We start from the raw sequence: 16,885 nt of genomic DNA, 5'->3' as shown, positions 1-16,885 counted from the left end.
ACACGTCAAATTACATATCACGGGTGTCAACTTTTGAGGTATTTTTTTGTTATATTACATTCAACCCCCTGATCCCCAGGGTGTCTAGTCCTAAAATTTTAAATAGTAACTTCCAATGTTTATGTAATTTTTGATATCTACAACATTTTAGATAGATACCATCCTTTTTTCCTGAAATAATTTTTCCGTTAAAATTTAGGAAATTTATTTCACAACTCGACGAAATGATTAAAACCAATTCCATATAAGTAATATCTTTAAATTGGAATTGCAATACGTATGCAAGTTTTAAGGGGGTTTCATCGCCAGATTCACTTCTTAAAGGTTATGATAAAGCTAGCGAAAATTTAATTAAGTTTCCTGCTTTTGTTACTTTATGAGCTATTGGAAATTATTTCCATTGATTTCTAAGCAAAAATACAACCGATATTTAAACTCTTCGCCAATATTTTGAAATGTCTGAGGTGAAATAGCTTTACATTTTTGAATAATCCTTTGTTGTATTGCAGTTGTTCTATTGAGTTTGGTTGGGTATTAAACACTATCGATTTCAAATGACTTCATAGAAAGAAATCAAGTGGTGTCACATTTGGAGGCCTAGGTGGCCATTCAATAGGTTATCTCCTACTAATCCACTTCCTCGGATAATGATTATCTAACTACTCTTTTACTGAATTTACATCATGAGGTAGTGCTCCATCTTGTTGAAAGTGCAGAAAATGTTCATTTAAAGTAAAATTTCTATTGACGTTTCTTTGGATTTCCACTTCATGAATTATAAAAGGCTTTATAGTTGTATCTAACAGCTCAGCGTAAACTTTACCATTTAAATTTCCATTTATGAAAAGAAGAACTATTGAATGGCCACATAGGTCTCCAGAAATTATACCACTTGATTTCTTTCTATGGGGTTATTTGAAATGGGTAATGTTTAAAACTCAACCAGACTTAATAAGATAACTCCAACAAAGGATTATTCAAGAATGTAGGACTATTTCACCTCAAACATTCCAAAACGTTCGCAAAGAATTTGAATATCGGTTGTATTTGTGCTTGGAAAATAACGGAAATTATTTTCAATAGTTCATAAAGTAATAAAAATAGGACATTTTAATTTTCACTAGCTTTATTATACCTTTTAGGAAGTGTATGTTGTAATGGAACATCCTTAAAACTTGCATACCTTTTGCAATTTGAAAATAAAGATTTTAATTACATTGGAATCGGTTTTAAGCATTTCATCGAATTGTGAAGTAAATTATTTAAATTTTGGCAAAAAAAATTTACAAACAAAGGGATAGTATCGATCTAGAATTCTATAAGGATATCTAAAATTACATAAAATTGGGGGGTTCTATTTAAAATTTTAAGGGTAAGCACCCTGAGATTTAGGGGGTTTAATGTAATACAAGTACATCAACAAATACCTCAAAAGTTGACCTCCTTGAGATCTGTTTTGACGTGTTTTGCCAAATTTTTATATTGCCAACGGTTAGAGGAATTTTAAATACTTTGTAATGTAATGTTTGTTAATGTTTGTAATAAATGTAATGTTTGTTTTCAAACTGTCACTTTGTAGATACACAGTTAAGGTGTTTAATTACATAGTTGATGTATTAAAAAAGGTTTGCTCCTGGGAAAATATTTTGTGGATCACTTGTTCACTAACTGTGAAAAAATGTTTCTTGATATTGTAATACGATTAAGAACGATTTTTAGTACTTTTGCACTATCAATAACAATCGCACTATCGCAGTGTAAAATGTCCTAAAATATCCATGCATTACGTGCCATATCCTTTAGCAAGTACAAGAAAATCGAGTCGCCATACCAGTTCCTTTATTAATGTCCTAATTTATTATTCAGGTACGTATTTGTTGAAATTTCGGAATCTTTCTCTTAATTTATTATTTAAATCCGAGATTTTTATCGTCTGTATTTATATACGTAGCTTGTTGCTGCACAATAAATGGCCCCCTTCGCCAAGTTGGAAATTTAGACTCTCTAATTAAGACAAACAAACAGAAATGAAACAAACTATAAAACAAAATGAGCTTTTTCCGAGCTTAGTTACTACGTTCTAGGCTATATTTCTTGATATGTTTTAATATAGCTGCCTCTATTTCTTAACAGTAGGTAAACTTTCTATGGCATGCATGTGTTGAGGAAACTGCTTTCTTTAACAACAGTCCCTACATACAGGATGGTTCACGTAACATGGTCCACTACTTTATGTCAAAAATCGAAAGTTTTAAGAAAAAAGTTTAATGTAAGAGTTATTCAGTTTTTTATGAATTTTTATTCTTTTAACATTTTCGAAGTTACAGGATGGGCCAGAAAACTGTGGCGAGGCAAAAAAAACATTTTTTTATAGTATATTTTGTTAGGAATATTAATTCCACTTGTAACTATACGTTTTTTTTATTATAAAATATGAACAATTTGTAGCAGTTTTTAGGTTAATTCAATTTAAAGTAAAGATTGAAGGAAAAAATTCGTTAAAACAAAAGAAGTCATTAAAAAATATAGTATGTCCTATGTAAAAAAATCGAATTTGAGACATTTTAAATGCGAAAAGTTTGTTTTTTTTTCGCATCTTGTGTAAAATTTCTCGAAAATTAAAAATATGTTTTAGTGGAACGATCTTTTGCTTTTACTTGGATAAGTCCTCAAACGATTTAATTAATACTATATAAATATATTGAGAATTTTAAAAAGCTTATTTTTTTTCAATCTGTACTTAAATTAACTGAAAAACTTCTAAAAATATTTCATATTTTGTAATAACAAAAAATATTTATAGTTACAAACAGAATTATTATCCATAACAAAATATAGGGTATTCCATTTAAAAAAAAATTATTTTTGGCACGTCATGGTTTTCTGGCCCTTCTTGTAATTTCAAAAGTATTAAAAAATAAAAACTCCTGAAAAACTGAATAACTTTTATATTAAACTTTTTTTCTAAACCGTTATTGAGATAAGGTAGTTGACTATCTTCCATAGCCCCCCTTATATAGTGTGTTTGGGTTATGCACTTACCACCCTTGAAAAATCTTCATTTTTGGATCATTTTAATAAGTTTTTCACTGTTAGATATGCAAAATGTCGGTTCGATTATTAAGTATATTTACTCTTCATCTGTAGTCATGACCAACTACCAGCACTTTCAAATCAATCAAAAAATATTCTTAAAACAAGTTTTAGAAAAGAATGATGAAGAATTCTCTCTTAAAATGGCCTAAAACCCATTTGTACCGCTTGTCACTGTTCTACAATATAGGGTGGGTTTGCAATGTTTTCGAACATCTAATATTTAATTTAACAACAAAAGTGATTGAGGGTTTCGTTTAGCATCGCTCTAAACATATCTGTACCGATTCTTGTTAAGTCGCGTTGAGTTGCGTAGAGTACAGTTGAGTTGCGTTGAGTCGACACGCGTCGAGTCGCATTGATTTCGTGAGTTCGTAATGTTGACCTCAATTTGTAAATTTTAGCTTTCCAAAGATACCTATTCTGACTATTAAAACCAAATTGAGTAATACTTCAGGCATATAAATGCAACAAAATTTTTTTTTTCATTTGCAAAATTATAATAACTTCAAAAGAGCTTTCTCACTATTGAATTTCCCATTTGATTTCACAGTACCTCTTCTAGCATTTCATCTGGAGTTCAAAATTCTCAATTTTTTTAGTGAGTCTCGGATTTTTTTTCTTCATTATTTATTTATTTTTTGATTAATTTATTTTATTTCGTCATTTATTTACATTTTTGACATGATTATAAAATTTCTTCACAAACACTCAATAGATAATTAAATGGGAGGTGTGTGTGATCGGGAAGAATTTTTGGAAACGATAGGGGTGGTATGACGAAAAATGTAAAATCATACACGGTCTTTATGTAAATAACATACTTAGATTGACTATAAAGCTCGGCTACGCCTCTGTTCACAAAGTTCAACCCCATACGTTATTTATCCATTACCGACCTTGTAACGTTAATAACAACATCCGGTTTGGAATTATGAGACTTTAAAAATGACTCAAAAAATACCTGGAACCTGTTGGGGTAACGAGCAGTTTATTATGGATTCTTTTGTTTAGTTTTCAAGCTTATGAACTGCAGCAGCTTTTAAATTCAAATTTTTGTGAAAGCCAAATTTTCATCTTTCCATTCAATGCTCTAATAAAAGCTTTCATTAATAGATATTGCGGAAATTTGTGTGCAAATTGCACAAATTGCGTAATAAAGCAATAATATGAATTTTAGATGAAATAATTCTCCATATGGGAATTTATGTAGTAACGCAGAGGCAAACAGAATAACTGAAGTGAGTGCAGATTAGTCAAAAAAATAGATCACCACTTAAGGTCACTAAACGTTACCTTAGCCAGTTTCTCCTCTGTTTTAGCAATTATAGTCTCATAGCTCTCCCTGTGCGTAAACACTTTCCTGGATTGAATTTTCCTGAAGAATGATCTTTCTAGCATAGGCCTGGACACTTGCCTTCCCAGGATCGAAGCAATATCACCCATGGCCTGAAAACGTTTCATCACTTAAAAAACACTTTTCTTTGATTTATGAGAAAAATAATGTCGTGAAATTTCCTTCAAGGCAAAGCCGCCTCATTTGGCTAGTCTGGAAATCTTTATTTAACTCGATCAAAGCTTTCAGAATCTTTCAACGCAGCTTTATAAAAAGAAAATGTAATTTCGACATCGAGGTAATCGAAAATTGACAAAACGTCCGGGCGTAATTCTCGTTTTAAAGTAAAATGAATTGAACAGGACTGCAGATAGTTTTGTATCTGCTTAGCGTACTTGCAATTGATAAATCGCTTACAACTATATTGAACTGAAAGAGCTGCGTTGACACTTAAATAGAATAATCAGGAGAAAATTAATCGTCCATATTTGAGTGTAAACTCTATATTTTAACGCTGATGGCCTTAATTTGGCTTAGCTTGTAATCTGGCTGCAGCATTGAGTGAGATAAGGGTTGCTATTACCTGAGAATCGATCTCGACTTCCTGTAGAAGGGCCTCCCAGGTATGAAATAATGAGCTGGGGCACGCTGGCCTGAAGGAGAAAAATATCGTGTCAGATAAGAGATACTTGAGGAATTCTTGGAGAGAAACGATATTTATGGCATAGGCGTAACAAAACTAATCCAGAAAATGCCTCAGGAAATTCCTGTTAACCCTTTAACCTGCATTCAGACGGATGCAGGACAGGAGTTTTCTAACGTTTTTATTTCACATTTACATAATTTGAATTATGTATGAATGATTGTAAGGGACATGCGGAACGCCTATGTGGCTAAATTCTCGAAAGTGAGGAATTTTTATAGGTTTTACTAGATATCTCGGGAAAACTAATGGGGATATCTGAACCAGGGGAAATTTTTATATTTCTCCAGATATTCGGCGATGCAGAACCGTTCGAATTTAATACGGGTTAATGCACAAACCGTATTTCGAAGAATAGTAACCTGAAATTTTGATACAATCTGTGTGTCTGCGGCGGATTGTTCCTTCTTTTACTTTTTATATATTTTTAAGAAATTTAGTTCCAGTACGGAGGCAAATTTTTACATACATTATTTATCATTCCTCGGAATAATTGCTCACTAAATGGGAACTTGCGTTAACAAATACGTATAGATTATACAGATTAAAATGCACTTTGCGTGACTTTTTTGATGGAGTTGATGGAATTCGTGCTAATGTAATGAGTATATGTTGGGAATTCCTAATATGAAAATATGTCCTTGTCGTTTAAGCAAAACTACTTTTTAATTAAAGTGTAATTGATACCGAGAAGTAATTGGTCCCTGGAAACTATCTGTCTCTACCTCACCTTTCCTTGCGCAGTTCGTTGTTCCGTTTGCGGAAGTTAGAAACCATCATTTGCATTTCCTCAGCATGTTGTTCGTACATCTGGCCCAGCTGTTGTGTGAAATCTGAAACTGAGTAAATGAAATATTAAATCAGAGATATATTGGTAAACTCTAAGGTTTGTTGTGCTAAAATCCTGTATTATTTCTAGAAATAAATCAACGCATTATATCATTACCTCGTTTGTTATGAGTGTACATCGATAAATCTGTAGCTTATAGTCAGGAAACGAAACAAATATACACTTTTTTGGCATAAAACCATGTTTTTGATACCTGATTATTAATTAGGTGCATGATGTTAATAGAACAGCCAATTTAATTAACTTTTGGGGTAAGTAACGCTTTCAGCATTGCGATCGACCTTGTTGTTTCATGGATTATTAAAATTAATTAGGTAAGAGTGGTATTTGGAAAGGAGTTTTATCGATACCCAAGGGGACTGGGGTATTACGGCTGCTGAAGGTTAAATAGCGTGGATGGTATTGCTTGGAGTTGAACGGATAATAATGAAGTCCATTTCGGTCCTTTTAAATTGACTCTAGAACTGAGCTTAATAGTTAATACTGCAGTTCTGTAATGAAATGATCATACAGGTATTACAAGTTCACGTCGGAACATCAGAATTGTGTAAGTGGGAGAAGGACTGCATAAGTTTTACTCTGCCTTCGACAAAGACCAACAATGAAGTGGGCGGAGTCAGTCCAATGTTGCTACATCATTCACCGTTTCAGAATTTTTACTGATATAAATTCTAGTGATTAATTAAATTAGTTCGAATTTTTACTTATTTATAAATTATTATACATTTTCCTATTGTAGCATAACTTAGGAACGTCATTTATGAATATGTTGATCGGAATTCGCTGATATTTGTTTATAATCTTTTAGTGAATCCGAAACTGAACTGGTGATGTAGGCTCGACGACAATTGATAAATGGAACAGAACGATTCGTTTATCGTTTAAAACGATATCGGAAAATAAATAAATTAACAAAGTGTGGGTAAAGTATGTAAAGAATCGCGATTTTAACGTGCGGAGTTATTATGTTCTCGTTTTTTCCACTTATTTACATTGTTACTTTTTGCTCTGATATTTTTAAAAATTTCCATCGTCACGAAGGCAGCGAAATGGATACTAATCTAAACTTCCAACACCGGCCGGACTGACTCCGCCCGCTTCAACAGCAACGCACTTCGTTGGTCTTTGTCGGAGACATATTAAACCTTACGTGGTCCTTCTTCTACTTGCACAATTCCTGTATTTCGACTTGAACTGGTGATACCTGTATATATTTATTTCGCTACATAATACATTTCCCTTTCCATGTGAGGGCGTGCCTGAAGTAAAAATAACCGTGTGTAAACTGTCTATTTCGCATACTATTATTTTCATCTTAGGTTAGGTTAGTTCAGGTCAGTTCAGGTTAGTCTCAAGTACTTTAGGGTAATTAAAAAGAAAGCTGAACGATACGTAAGCAGTGACTGTGAAAATAGAGGTGGAGAAGGCTGTGAAGTTAATGGAGGATCCATATTTAAGAGTGGGATATGTCAGGTATAGGATGGAAAAAAGGGTGGAGATTAGAAGGTCTTATAGATGTTGGGGATTGGACCACACGGCTAAGGACTGTAAGTGTTGTTCCAAAAATGGGGAGGAAGGACACGGGCAGGAGGAATGCAAGGGAGAGGAGAGGTGTAGTTTAGGCAACGTAAAGGGGCATAGGACGGGAATAGGAAGGTGTGAGGCTTTTAAGAGGGTCCTTTCAATGGCAAGCAGAAAGAAAATGAGAGGAGGAGGCGAGTTTTAAGTGCGGAAAGGAAGGACACAGACAGAAAGAATGTGAGGAGGAGGAGAGATGCTGCTTGGGTAGCGTGAAGGAGCGCAGGACGGGGACGGGGAGATGCGAGACATTTGGGATTTTTAGCATTTGCAATTGCAAGAGGAAGATTGGGGAATGATAGATCAATAGAGGGTAGTGCCCCCCCCCCCCCAATCCTCCTCCTCCTCCTCTGTCTCCTTCAGCGACGAATCTCACATAACCCAATCGCCTGTCCATCAGACCCGGTACCCGTGAAGGTTTTCCTCCTCCACAAAAGAAAGCTTAGTTTCAAGTAAAGTATCATTAATTATACATAAAATATTGTTTGTAACTTGTGTGTGAAGTCTCTTTGGAGGTCTCTTCTTGAAAGAACGCAGCTTAAAACTGATATATCCTGTACAATCTGTAAACTTTTAGATATTTAAAATTTTGGTTAGTTAATGTCAGGGACATTCCACAAAACCACACGCGATGTAGAGTAATCCCAGTTCATTTAACAGCATTTACTCTGAAAGCAACTAAAAACTTTTAATGGTATGATTTTTATTATCTGCTTGTTGGAAAGCGAAGTTAATAATCTCACGAGACGATGACATGCCGAAACTTCGAAATACGGACAATCTACCGAAATTCAGAGAAACAATAAACTCTAACTAGCACGGAAAATTAATTCGCCATCTAGAAATACCAAATAATATTTCAACTAGATTAAGATGAAAACTTAGCCAAATCGGATTAGCTTGGACTGAATTCTTTATCCTTAAACACACAGCTTATATCCTGAAAAAGACAGTGCTATTCCCAATACTCTCTCACATGACCTTGTACACGCATTTTGTTGATTCATTCATCAAATTAAAAATCTAAATTTGCCTTGACTCGCATTATTTGCATATTTCCATGATCTATTGACTTTAGGGCTGCGAGCAAATATGTAGCTAAAATTCCCGTACTATGTTAAATTTTGTCCCTGGCACTGTTCCAAAATGACTACTTGTTGAGTTTATATCATTACGGGTCATATTGAGGGCCACATAACACGGTTTTTGGTCACGAAGAACATCTCATAATGGGATATTTATCAATATACAGTTTTGAGGCCGTTCGGGGGCAAATAAGACAAATTAGCGAAGCGCTACAAACCGTTAAAATATCATGTATAAAACATGATAAATTAACGTTGTGCAAGTGATGGGAACTCATGTGCAAAGGCTTTTGTGAGTTTGGATAGTTAAAGTAAACTTAGCAGTTATGGGGTTTTGTCGAAATTTACATTTACAACAAGAAGTTTAGAATGTTGGCGTGAGCTGTGCCATTCTGCTTCAGGATATAGAGAAATGTTTTGATTGAGGAGTTGTTTAGTTGGATGGAATAATTCGCATTTTATCTAAATTAATATTTGACTTTAATAATTTCGCCAACAAGTGAATTTTTGGTCACATCTTTTGCTGCCCTCAATCATTTTGACTTAGATTTAATATGAAATTGTGTAAAATTAAAGGGAGAACTGAAGGAAGTAAAATATTGACTGTTTATCTAAAAATGCAACTGAAAGTTTGAAGTTTGATTGACAAGACAGGATGAAAGTAGCAACCCTTAACATGAGCACAGAAATGACAGTGTAATTGATTGACAGGATAGGATGGAAGTAGCAACCATTAACATGAGCAAGGAAATGACATCGTAGTTTTTTGATACGACAATATGGTAGTAAAAACCTTCAACATGAGAACATAAAAGTGATAAATGTCACTTTAATCGAGATCAATACACATCATTGGTTTAGAAATTTAAATTGCGTTTCGCCCGCTCGTTTTACATTTATGAGCATCTACAATCAGGAAGCCACCTCAATTCGACGTTCTCTAAGCTATACTGTTTTTGCACCTCTCCCAATTTTAGAGATATTTAATTCTGATTTGGGACGCTCATTTCTCATAGAATCCACATCAACTGGCCTGTGTAGTAAATTCGAAAATCTACAGGCTTGTATTTGTCAGGGGGCCACGCTCAATTTTACTGCTTGAGGCTTTTTTCTGGTACGCCACTGATATTCTTTTTAACTCTATTTGCTTGACAGATTCATTACTGAAAATTAATGTCTTCAAGAGAAATAAGCGAAACGTGTCCGTGACATGAATTTAATCAATGTGCCCTCATAAACCCCCTGTCTATGACAGTCCATTGATTAAGTTTTGTCTATTTTCAAGGCAATCGTAGGAAACTAATTTTACCGCACTCATTATGGAACTTCACCGTACAAACTGCCGTAAAAAAGTTCCTTCCACGTCTCAATTAGTGCGGCAAAATCACTTTTCCATACTAGAGTGAAAATATCATAAACATACAACATTGTTCGACGAGTGACAAAAGTTTTTGAAATTTTTCCTCAAACAAATATTATTAACTGGTTGCTCAATTTTACAGCAGTTGACCCAAGTCTGCAGGCTTAATAATAAATTTGATCTACGATGTTGGAAAACATCTCGTTATTTCATATTATGGGTGTATTATAAAAGGTGCGGTAGCAAGATTAGAAGTCTAGGCAGTTTGATAGAGTATTTCTAAGGTGCCTATACGTAATAATAAGTGCACTAAATGATGTAGTAAGGCAACGAAAATTGTCGACAATTTATGGACAGCTTTTACAAGTGCAAATTCAGATAAAAAAGAGTATGATTGCACGCGTGGTGTTTTTACTTTCAGTTGTACAACTTGTTAAACGTTTTAGATTTATTTTTGTGGCGCGAATTATATTTAAAAAGAGAATTTACATATATTTTAGAGAAAAATAGTTATAAAGATCTTTGAAAGTATTGCTGGGCTTAAAAGTTTCGTCAGACAAAACCGAGGGCAATAAAAAGTTCCTTATTGACCGTTAAACGTAATCGTGATATTGTCGCGACAATTGCGCTGTGAGAAACCATTAATGCATTGTTGAGATATCAAATTGGATAGATGAATTAAATTTTTTCTGCTCATTGAAATATTAGATGCAATAATCTATGTTTTTAATCCAATTTAAGCCAAACTGAAACTTAAACATTGCAGGTAGTTCCGGGCTAATAAAGTAAATATTTTTGGTAGTGGAATATATTGCTCCGTTTCTACTATTATTAACTGTGTTAATAAAAATGTTTGAAAATTTTTTTGGTCATCAAAGTGATGTTGGACAAAATGGGGGATAATAAAAAGTTCATTATTGACCGTTATATGTAATCGTGAAATTTTCGCGATAATTTCAATTAAAATACCAATATTGCATTTTTTAGATATGAAATTTGACAGGTGCATTAAATTCACCGTATTCATTGAAATATTACGACCATTAATATGTTAGTTTAACCCAATTTAAACAAGACTGAAATTGCAGGTAGTTCTGGACAAACAAAGTAAACAGTTCGGGTAGTGGAACATATTGCGTGTTCAATGCCCGCGATCCGGAAGTTTATCATAACATTTAACGTAGACATGGGAGAAATGGCCTTAACAGCCACTTGATAAAATAAACATTAATATAATATAAACTCTATTAAACTAGTTACGCACCTCGGAATTCATTACAGCTTATGTTGGTACAGCCGGTTAGACTTAATTGAATTAAAATCAATCTACTCCAGAGATTTTGAAGTGGAGCGTACTCTTATATTTAAGTCTTTTTCACTGAACTTACCAAAACTGGATATTTACATTTTAGATTACATTGCCTGCAGTGCCTACATTATGGCACTAGCACTACCAGCAGAAAATTGGGTTTTTGGATAGGATTTATTTTATTCAGCAAGGCCTTTAGCTGAGGCTTTTTGTACGGGCAATAAGGAGTTAATTGTCAGCTTTAAAAAGCTAAATCCCGGATTAATGAAATGTCGGAATCCTCAAAAAATATAAATCAATTCGATTTCAATGCAGTAATATTCGGTTCCCTATAATCAATCACCTTCGGGAATATCGACAGTAATGTATTTCGTTTGATCGACTATGAGGTCCAATTTGTCGAGGGCTTTTTGTGAAAATTTTCCTGCACACATTAAAAGTAAAAACTCCATATTTTCGTTTTATTCGAACGATCGGAAATAAAAAATAAAATATCCTGTTTATCTTATTTTCTTTTAATGGAGCAGCGTCCGCAAAAAGAGTTTTCTGCTGTATCTGGAAAAAATTATTGAGCCTTCCTAATGTGAAATAATATTTATTTGGTAATTTTTTTTTACGTTTTTTGGTGCATTTCCTATTAATTTTTTAAATTTCAAATTGATCATAATCTCATTATAATTATCCGTTTACAATTTGTAAAGAAGAAACGAAATTTCAGTGCTTCATGAATTTTCAGAAGTATTGGCAACACCGCAGTTTTGAAAACCTATTCTTATAAATCTTTAAATTGTGCCTAATTTAACTGTCAGTCTTAGAGGTTACGATAGCTGTCAAGTTATCGCGTCGCCGCGTTGAAACTTTAAATCCAAAGTATATCGAAACTTGACATTTAAGGCCTACTAAATAATTTGACGGCCGTTATTAATAGGGAAATTTTGTTGCTCCTATTCTGGAGGGAGACATATATTTGAGGGATTTTCAAATTGTTTTTTACTAATAGGGCGTAACAAAACACATATTTTATCACGTTCTATGGCATTTGTTGCACTCAAGCATTATCGTGCATTTACTACCCGACGTAAAATATTCTCATAGAGCCATAGGTAAATGTATACAAAATCACTAAATAGCACATAGTACTCATGACAATATACACAAATTAAGTCGCGAGTTCTGTCAAATAAAACAGCTGATCGTGCCGGGAAGCCTCATACGCCCGAGCACTATTGGTTGATAAAGTTCTCACGTGTGCAATTACAATGTCGTACTTGCTTTAGCGATTAATTAAACGAGATTGCAAAGCATGCGGTGCATGGGCGACAATCTCCCAGCAACAAATCTCGCATGCATGATCAGCCATATTAATAAATTCGGTGCATACAGGACTTATAGCTATTTTTTTTTAATGACTATAAAAACTAAAATGTCACATTTTTTGTGTCAAAGTCATATGTCAAACGTGATTATGACATCCCAAAAAAACTAGATCGATATGTATGTAGCTATTGAAATTCAGGTCAGTTACAGCATGTGATACCCTCTATCGGTAAACAAAAAAGTGAATAAATATGTTTATAAGAATATGTGGGTGAAATAATATGTATTGTCTAATGAAATTTTACATTTTCTGTGAAGTTCTAACTTCATTCATTAGCTAAATTCGGCCACTGCCACTGTCTATTATTTATACACGGGAACATATAAAATATACTAGTTTTATATAAAATATACTTGGTATAATGGTGAAACAGTTGCATCACTTAGTACTCATTTTCAGCTTGCTTCTTCTATATCCAAAATATCTATAGAGGATTTAAAATTTCTGCCTGTGTAAATATTATTTTATGAATTAACAATATTGGACCAAATGTTAAATTTTAAAAATGACTCATACCATTTAGGCCTCTATTTCAAATTTCTAAAAGAAATAAAAATTTGGGCTCTGCTGACATTTTCTTATAGACGTTTATGTTCATTTTTTTAAATTTATTTTTAGAGGGATTTGTAGTCTATTAAAGAACATTAAAAAAAACCATTTTGCAACAAAACTGAGAAATCCATTTGTTTTTCGCAATATTCTTACTGTTGCCATTATTTGTGTATTTTTATTTTTATCACTACTTTTGTACCTTTAATTAATTAAAAATTTAATAACTCAAACGAGTTGAAAGCCCTGTGGATATTTTGACTTTCAAGCGCACCCTGAGCGACAATTAAATGACACATCTTTCTCTCCATTGAACTAACATTGTAGGGAAATCCGAAAACTGAAGATACTGGCCATTAAATAGTGATCATTGACGCAAATACACTTTTTTCGAAACATCATATTTTCAAAAATACAGGGAGTTATTTTTATTAGAAGTAAAACTACGTAAAATTTAGACTAGACATCCAGATGGAATCAGACAACGAACACTTTTCACTGTGGAGAAAAAATGGAAAATATGGAATTTTTAAGACAAGTCTAATCGGGCTGGTTTGCAGTGTTAGAAACTGCAAACATAGTTGTATCGTCGATTCAAAAACTTGTCAAAACGAATTTTAAGAAAATATTCCGAAGATGCGCGTGTCGGAACCTCATTCAATTGACCGTATTTTTCACAGCTTTTCGCCTTTCCCAAATACCTCAATGTTTTGGTATCAGCCAAAGAGTTTAACATTTCTTTAGCCGTTTCCCCTTTAAGGAACCATAACTCTAATCCCAGCGGAAAATTGCTTCAAATAAACTGACTTAAATTCCCAGATAATTGCTTCTTACTTTAATCATTTCCTTTTAAACTGGACTGCTCATTAGTAGCTCGGAAAACATCAAACAATTACCGGCCGAGTACAAAGTAGGTCGGAAAAATCGATGTAATAGCCGGGAAATTAAACCATTTAGCAACAGGTAGACACCAAAGAATCTACATTATTCGGTTAATATTATTCGATAAATTGCCGACAAGAGTTCAGTTAAAAGCCAGGAAACGCTCTTTCCGGTAAGGAGACTTACCCCAGATTGCTTACCGGATGAAGAGGTGGAACGAAAGCGCGGGGGAGGAAGATACAGGCTCATATTAATATTCTTCTAAAAATTATAAGACTTTTTTTAATTTACTTTATTTAACAAGTGGGTTAAGAGAAAAACGGGACTAGTACGTCATTTATTGCTAACACACTTTAGCTATGCGTTTGTCAGTTATTTAATTAAATCCCCAGCAGGAAATTCTGAAGGGTTAACCACAGCTGAGTTGGCTATTGCCAATATGCTCCCATTTAAGGCAAATCAATTCAAAAGCTCAGATTGACAGACAATTAGGATAAGTGGGTTCAACCATCAGGTGATTATAAAAGGCGTAATAAGCAAAATATGCGACATGATAAGCTCTCTCTTGCCGTCATTTCCTATCTCTCTTAATAATGGCCTTTTAATATCAAACAAAAAGTTTTCTAAGAATAAAATTAATTTTGAGGAACATCATATATAAGAATTCCGTCACACTTTCCTAGAAAAACTATAATTGAAATTCAAAACAGGAATAAAAAACTATTCGAAATTTCAAGGAATTTTTGAGTGATCATCCCGAACTGACCTCCGTGTGGAGGTCGAAAGATAGTTTCTTTAGACGAAATTAAAATGTGTTATATGCATTTTTTATTTTTGTAAAATTGTCTTTTAAGGTCTTTAACTCCGGAAACTGGTGATCATATAGAGCATAGAGTAGGTAAAAAAAAACGAATAAATTACGAGTTTCAGCATGGGGATCGCCGTTATTTGAAAAGCTACGGGGCACGTTAAATTAGCGCAAAGTTGCACGATTTGAAGCTTAATGGAATTATAAAACGGCATTCAAATTACTCTTCGTTAGTGAAAATTAGCGAGGTTCTACTAAAGGGTTACGAAAATATCATTTTCTTTCACTTTACCGCATTGTTATGGCATGAAAACATTATCAAAATGAAGAACCTTTTGATATTTTTTTCTTTACATTTTGTCCTTTGATGTCAGAAGCACAAACTGTTGAAGTAAATATTAGATGGAAACGAACAATAAAAACAAAAAATACTGAAATATTTCAACACAGCAATTTTACATCAACACATAATATTATTTTTATTAACTTGGAAAAACCGTATCAGCTACAGGGGTTTAAATAGGCATTTAAACAGGTTGTGTAATATACAAGGTGCACTCATATTAAATGATGACCATGTCTCATCCGAAAGTTGATAGTTTCGGAAATATAGGGTCTGGACATCATTTTTTTTTATACCCTGAATATTTTCGGAATTATCAATTGTCAGATAAAGCATGGTTACGCTTATGGTCACCATTTGACGTGTGATATTTCCAGTTTTAAAATTCAATTAAGTAATTGATTGATGCATTATATATACAGGGTGTTTGATAATAGTACGGCTTCAGTTAATAGGGAAAATATTTTTTTGACAATTCAGTACATTTTCGTATAAACAATTTAAAAATAACCCCAAATACGAAGCTGAGTTTTTGTCAACAGATGTTATTTCGATTCCAGAATAAAGCCAGGATTGTAAACTACTCGCAGAATTCATTAAAAAATTAAAATATACACAGTTATTCATAACAATGCGAAATTTGAAAATCGGAGATATTACTATAGCTTAAATGTCTCGTCGCAAAGTTTATAGCTTAGAAAATACAGAGTATTGAAATAATGATTTTTTCAACACCCTGTATAATTCCTAAACTATGAATTGTCAGTGGGCATGTTTGCACTAGCGGTCTTAATTTGATGTGTGGTATCTTCAGCTTTCAGATATAATTTGCTAATAGATCGATATATTACACGTAGAGGATGTGTCATAATAGCACATCATTATCTACGAGAGTGAATGTGGGCTTAATTTTAAGTAAAAAATTCATATACAGGGTATTTTTTAAACATACGACGCTGATTGTGGGAGATTTTCTATGGTTCGAAAGAAGAAAAAAATTCGTATAAATATACAGGATGTTTCTTAATAGTATGTCAAAAATGTACGTGGTGAATTTGTTAACGATTTTAAGAAAAAAGTTAATAATAAACATTAAATTTGTTTTCTCAATGGAAACAAGCGAAAACTATCCATATAAAATCATCTACAGATTTAACCCTGAATTTTTTATACACTGTTGTGGAACACCCTGTATGTTGAGAATTGTTTTATTTCCGAAATGCAAGATATGGAAGTTTAGCTAGACGATAGTTTTTTACCATTTATAAAAAAATGTTTGGAACGATTAAATTATAAATTTCGCCAAATTCGACTCCTCAAATATATTTCCTGAAATAATTCAGGCACTCGCGGTATTACAAGTATAAGTGATAATTTAATGATACTCCGTGGATGAAAAAACCATATCAGCTGCAATGGTTAAAAAACAGATCGCGACTACAAGGTCCGCCATATTACCTATTGAGGTACTAGATTGTGTAATATGCAGGATGATTAATTAACACTGCGAAATCCGAAAGCTTGAGATGTTACTACAGGTCAAGTGGTGGTTACGTCCCATCCGAAAGTTGGATGCATATTTGCGCCAACGGTCACCATTTCACGTGTGAC

The 16,885-nt window shown here is 33.4% G+C and overlaps 1 protein-coding gene across 14 annotated transcripts in view; it reads right to left on the bottom strand.

The window, feature by feature from the left end:
• Positions 1 to 16,885, bottom strand: part of Stacl (Stac-like) — a 133,178-nt gene that overhangs the window by 57,888 nt on the left and 58,405 nt on the right. For all 14 annotated transcript variants that reach the window (XR_010752059.1, XM_066388691.1, XM_066388690.1 and 11 more), the window contains exons 3-5: positions 5,863 to 5,971; positions 5,013 to 5,082; positions 4,390 to 4,542 (exon numbers count right to left, since the gene is read on the bottom strand). Coding sequence is in view for 13 of the 14 variants with exons in the window: in XM_066388691.1 (XP_066244788.1) it covers positions 4,390 to 4,542; positions 5,013 to 5,082; positions 5,863 to 5,971 (332 nt within the window). In the remaining variant the exon portion in view is untranslated. The remainder of the gene's footprint in view (positions 1 to 4,389; positions 4,543 to 5,012; positions 5,083 to 5,862; positions 5,972 to 16,885) is intronic.

The sequence above is a fragment of the Euwallacea similis genome, chromosome 4 (assembly GCF_039881205.1).
Source record: "Euwallacea similis isolate ESF13 chromosome 4, ESF131.1, whole genome shotgun sequence".
In the NCBI taxonomy this organism is placed as follows: domain Eukaryota; kingdom Metazoa; phylum Arthropoda; class Insecta; order Coleoptera; family Curculionidae; genus Euwallacea; species Euwallacea similis.
Note: the sequence above shows the minus strand (reverse complement) of the source record. Positions and strands in the feature narration are given on the sequence as shown.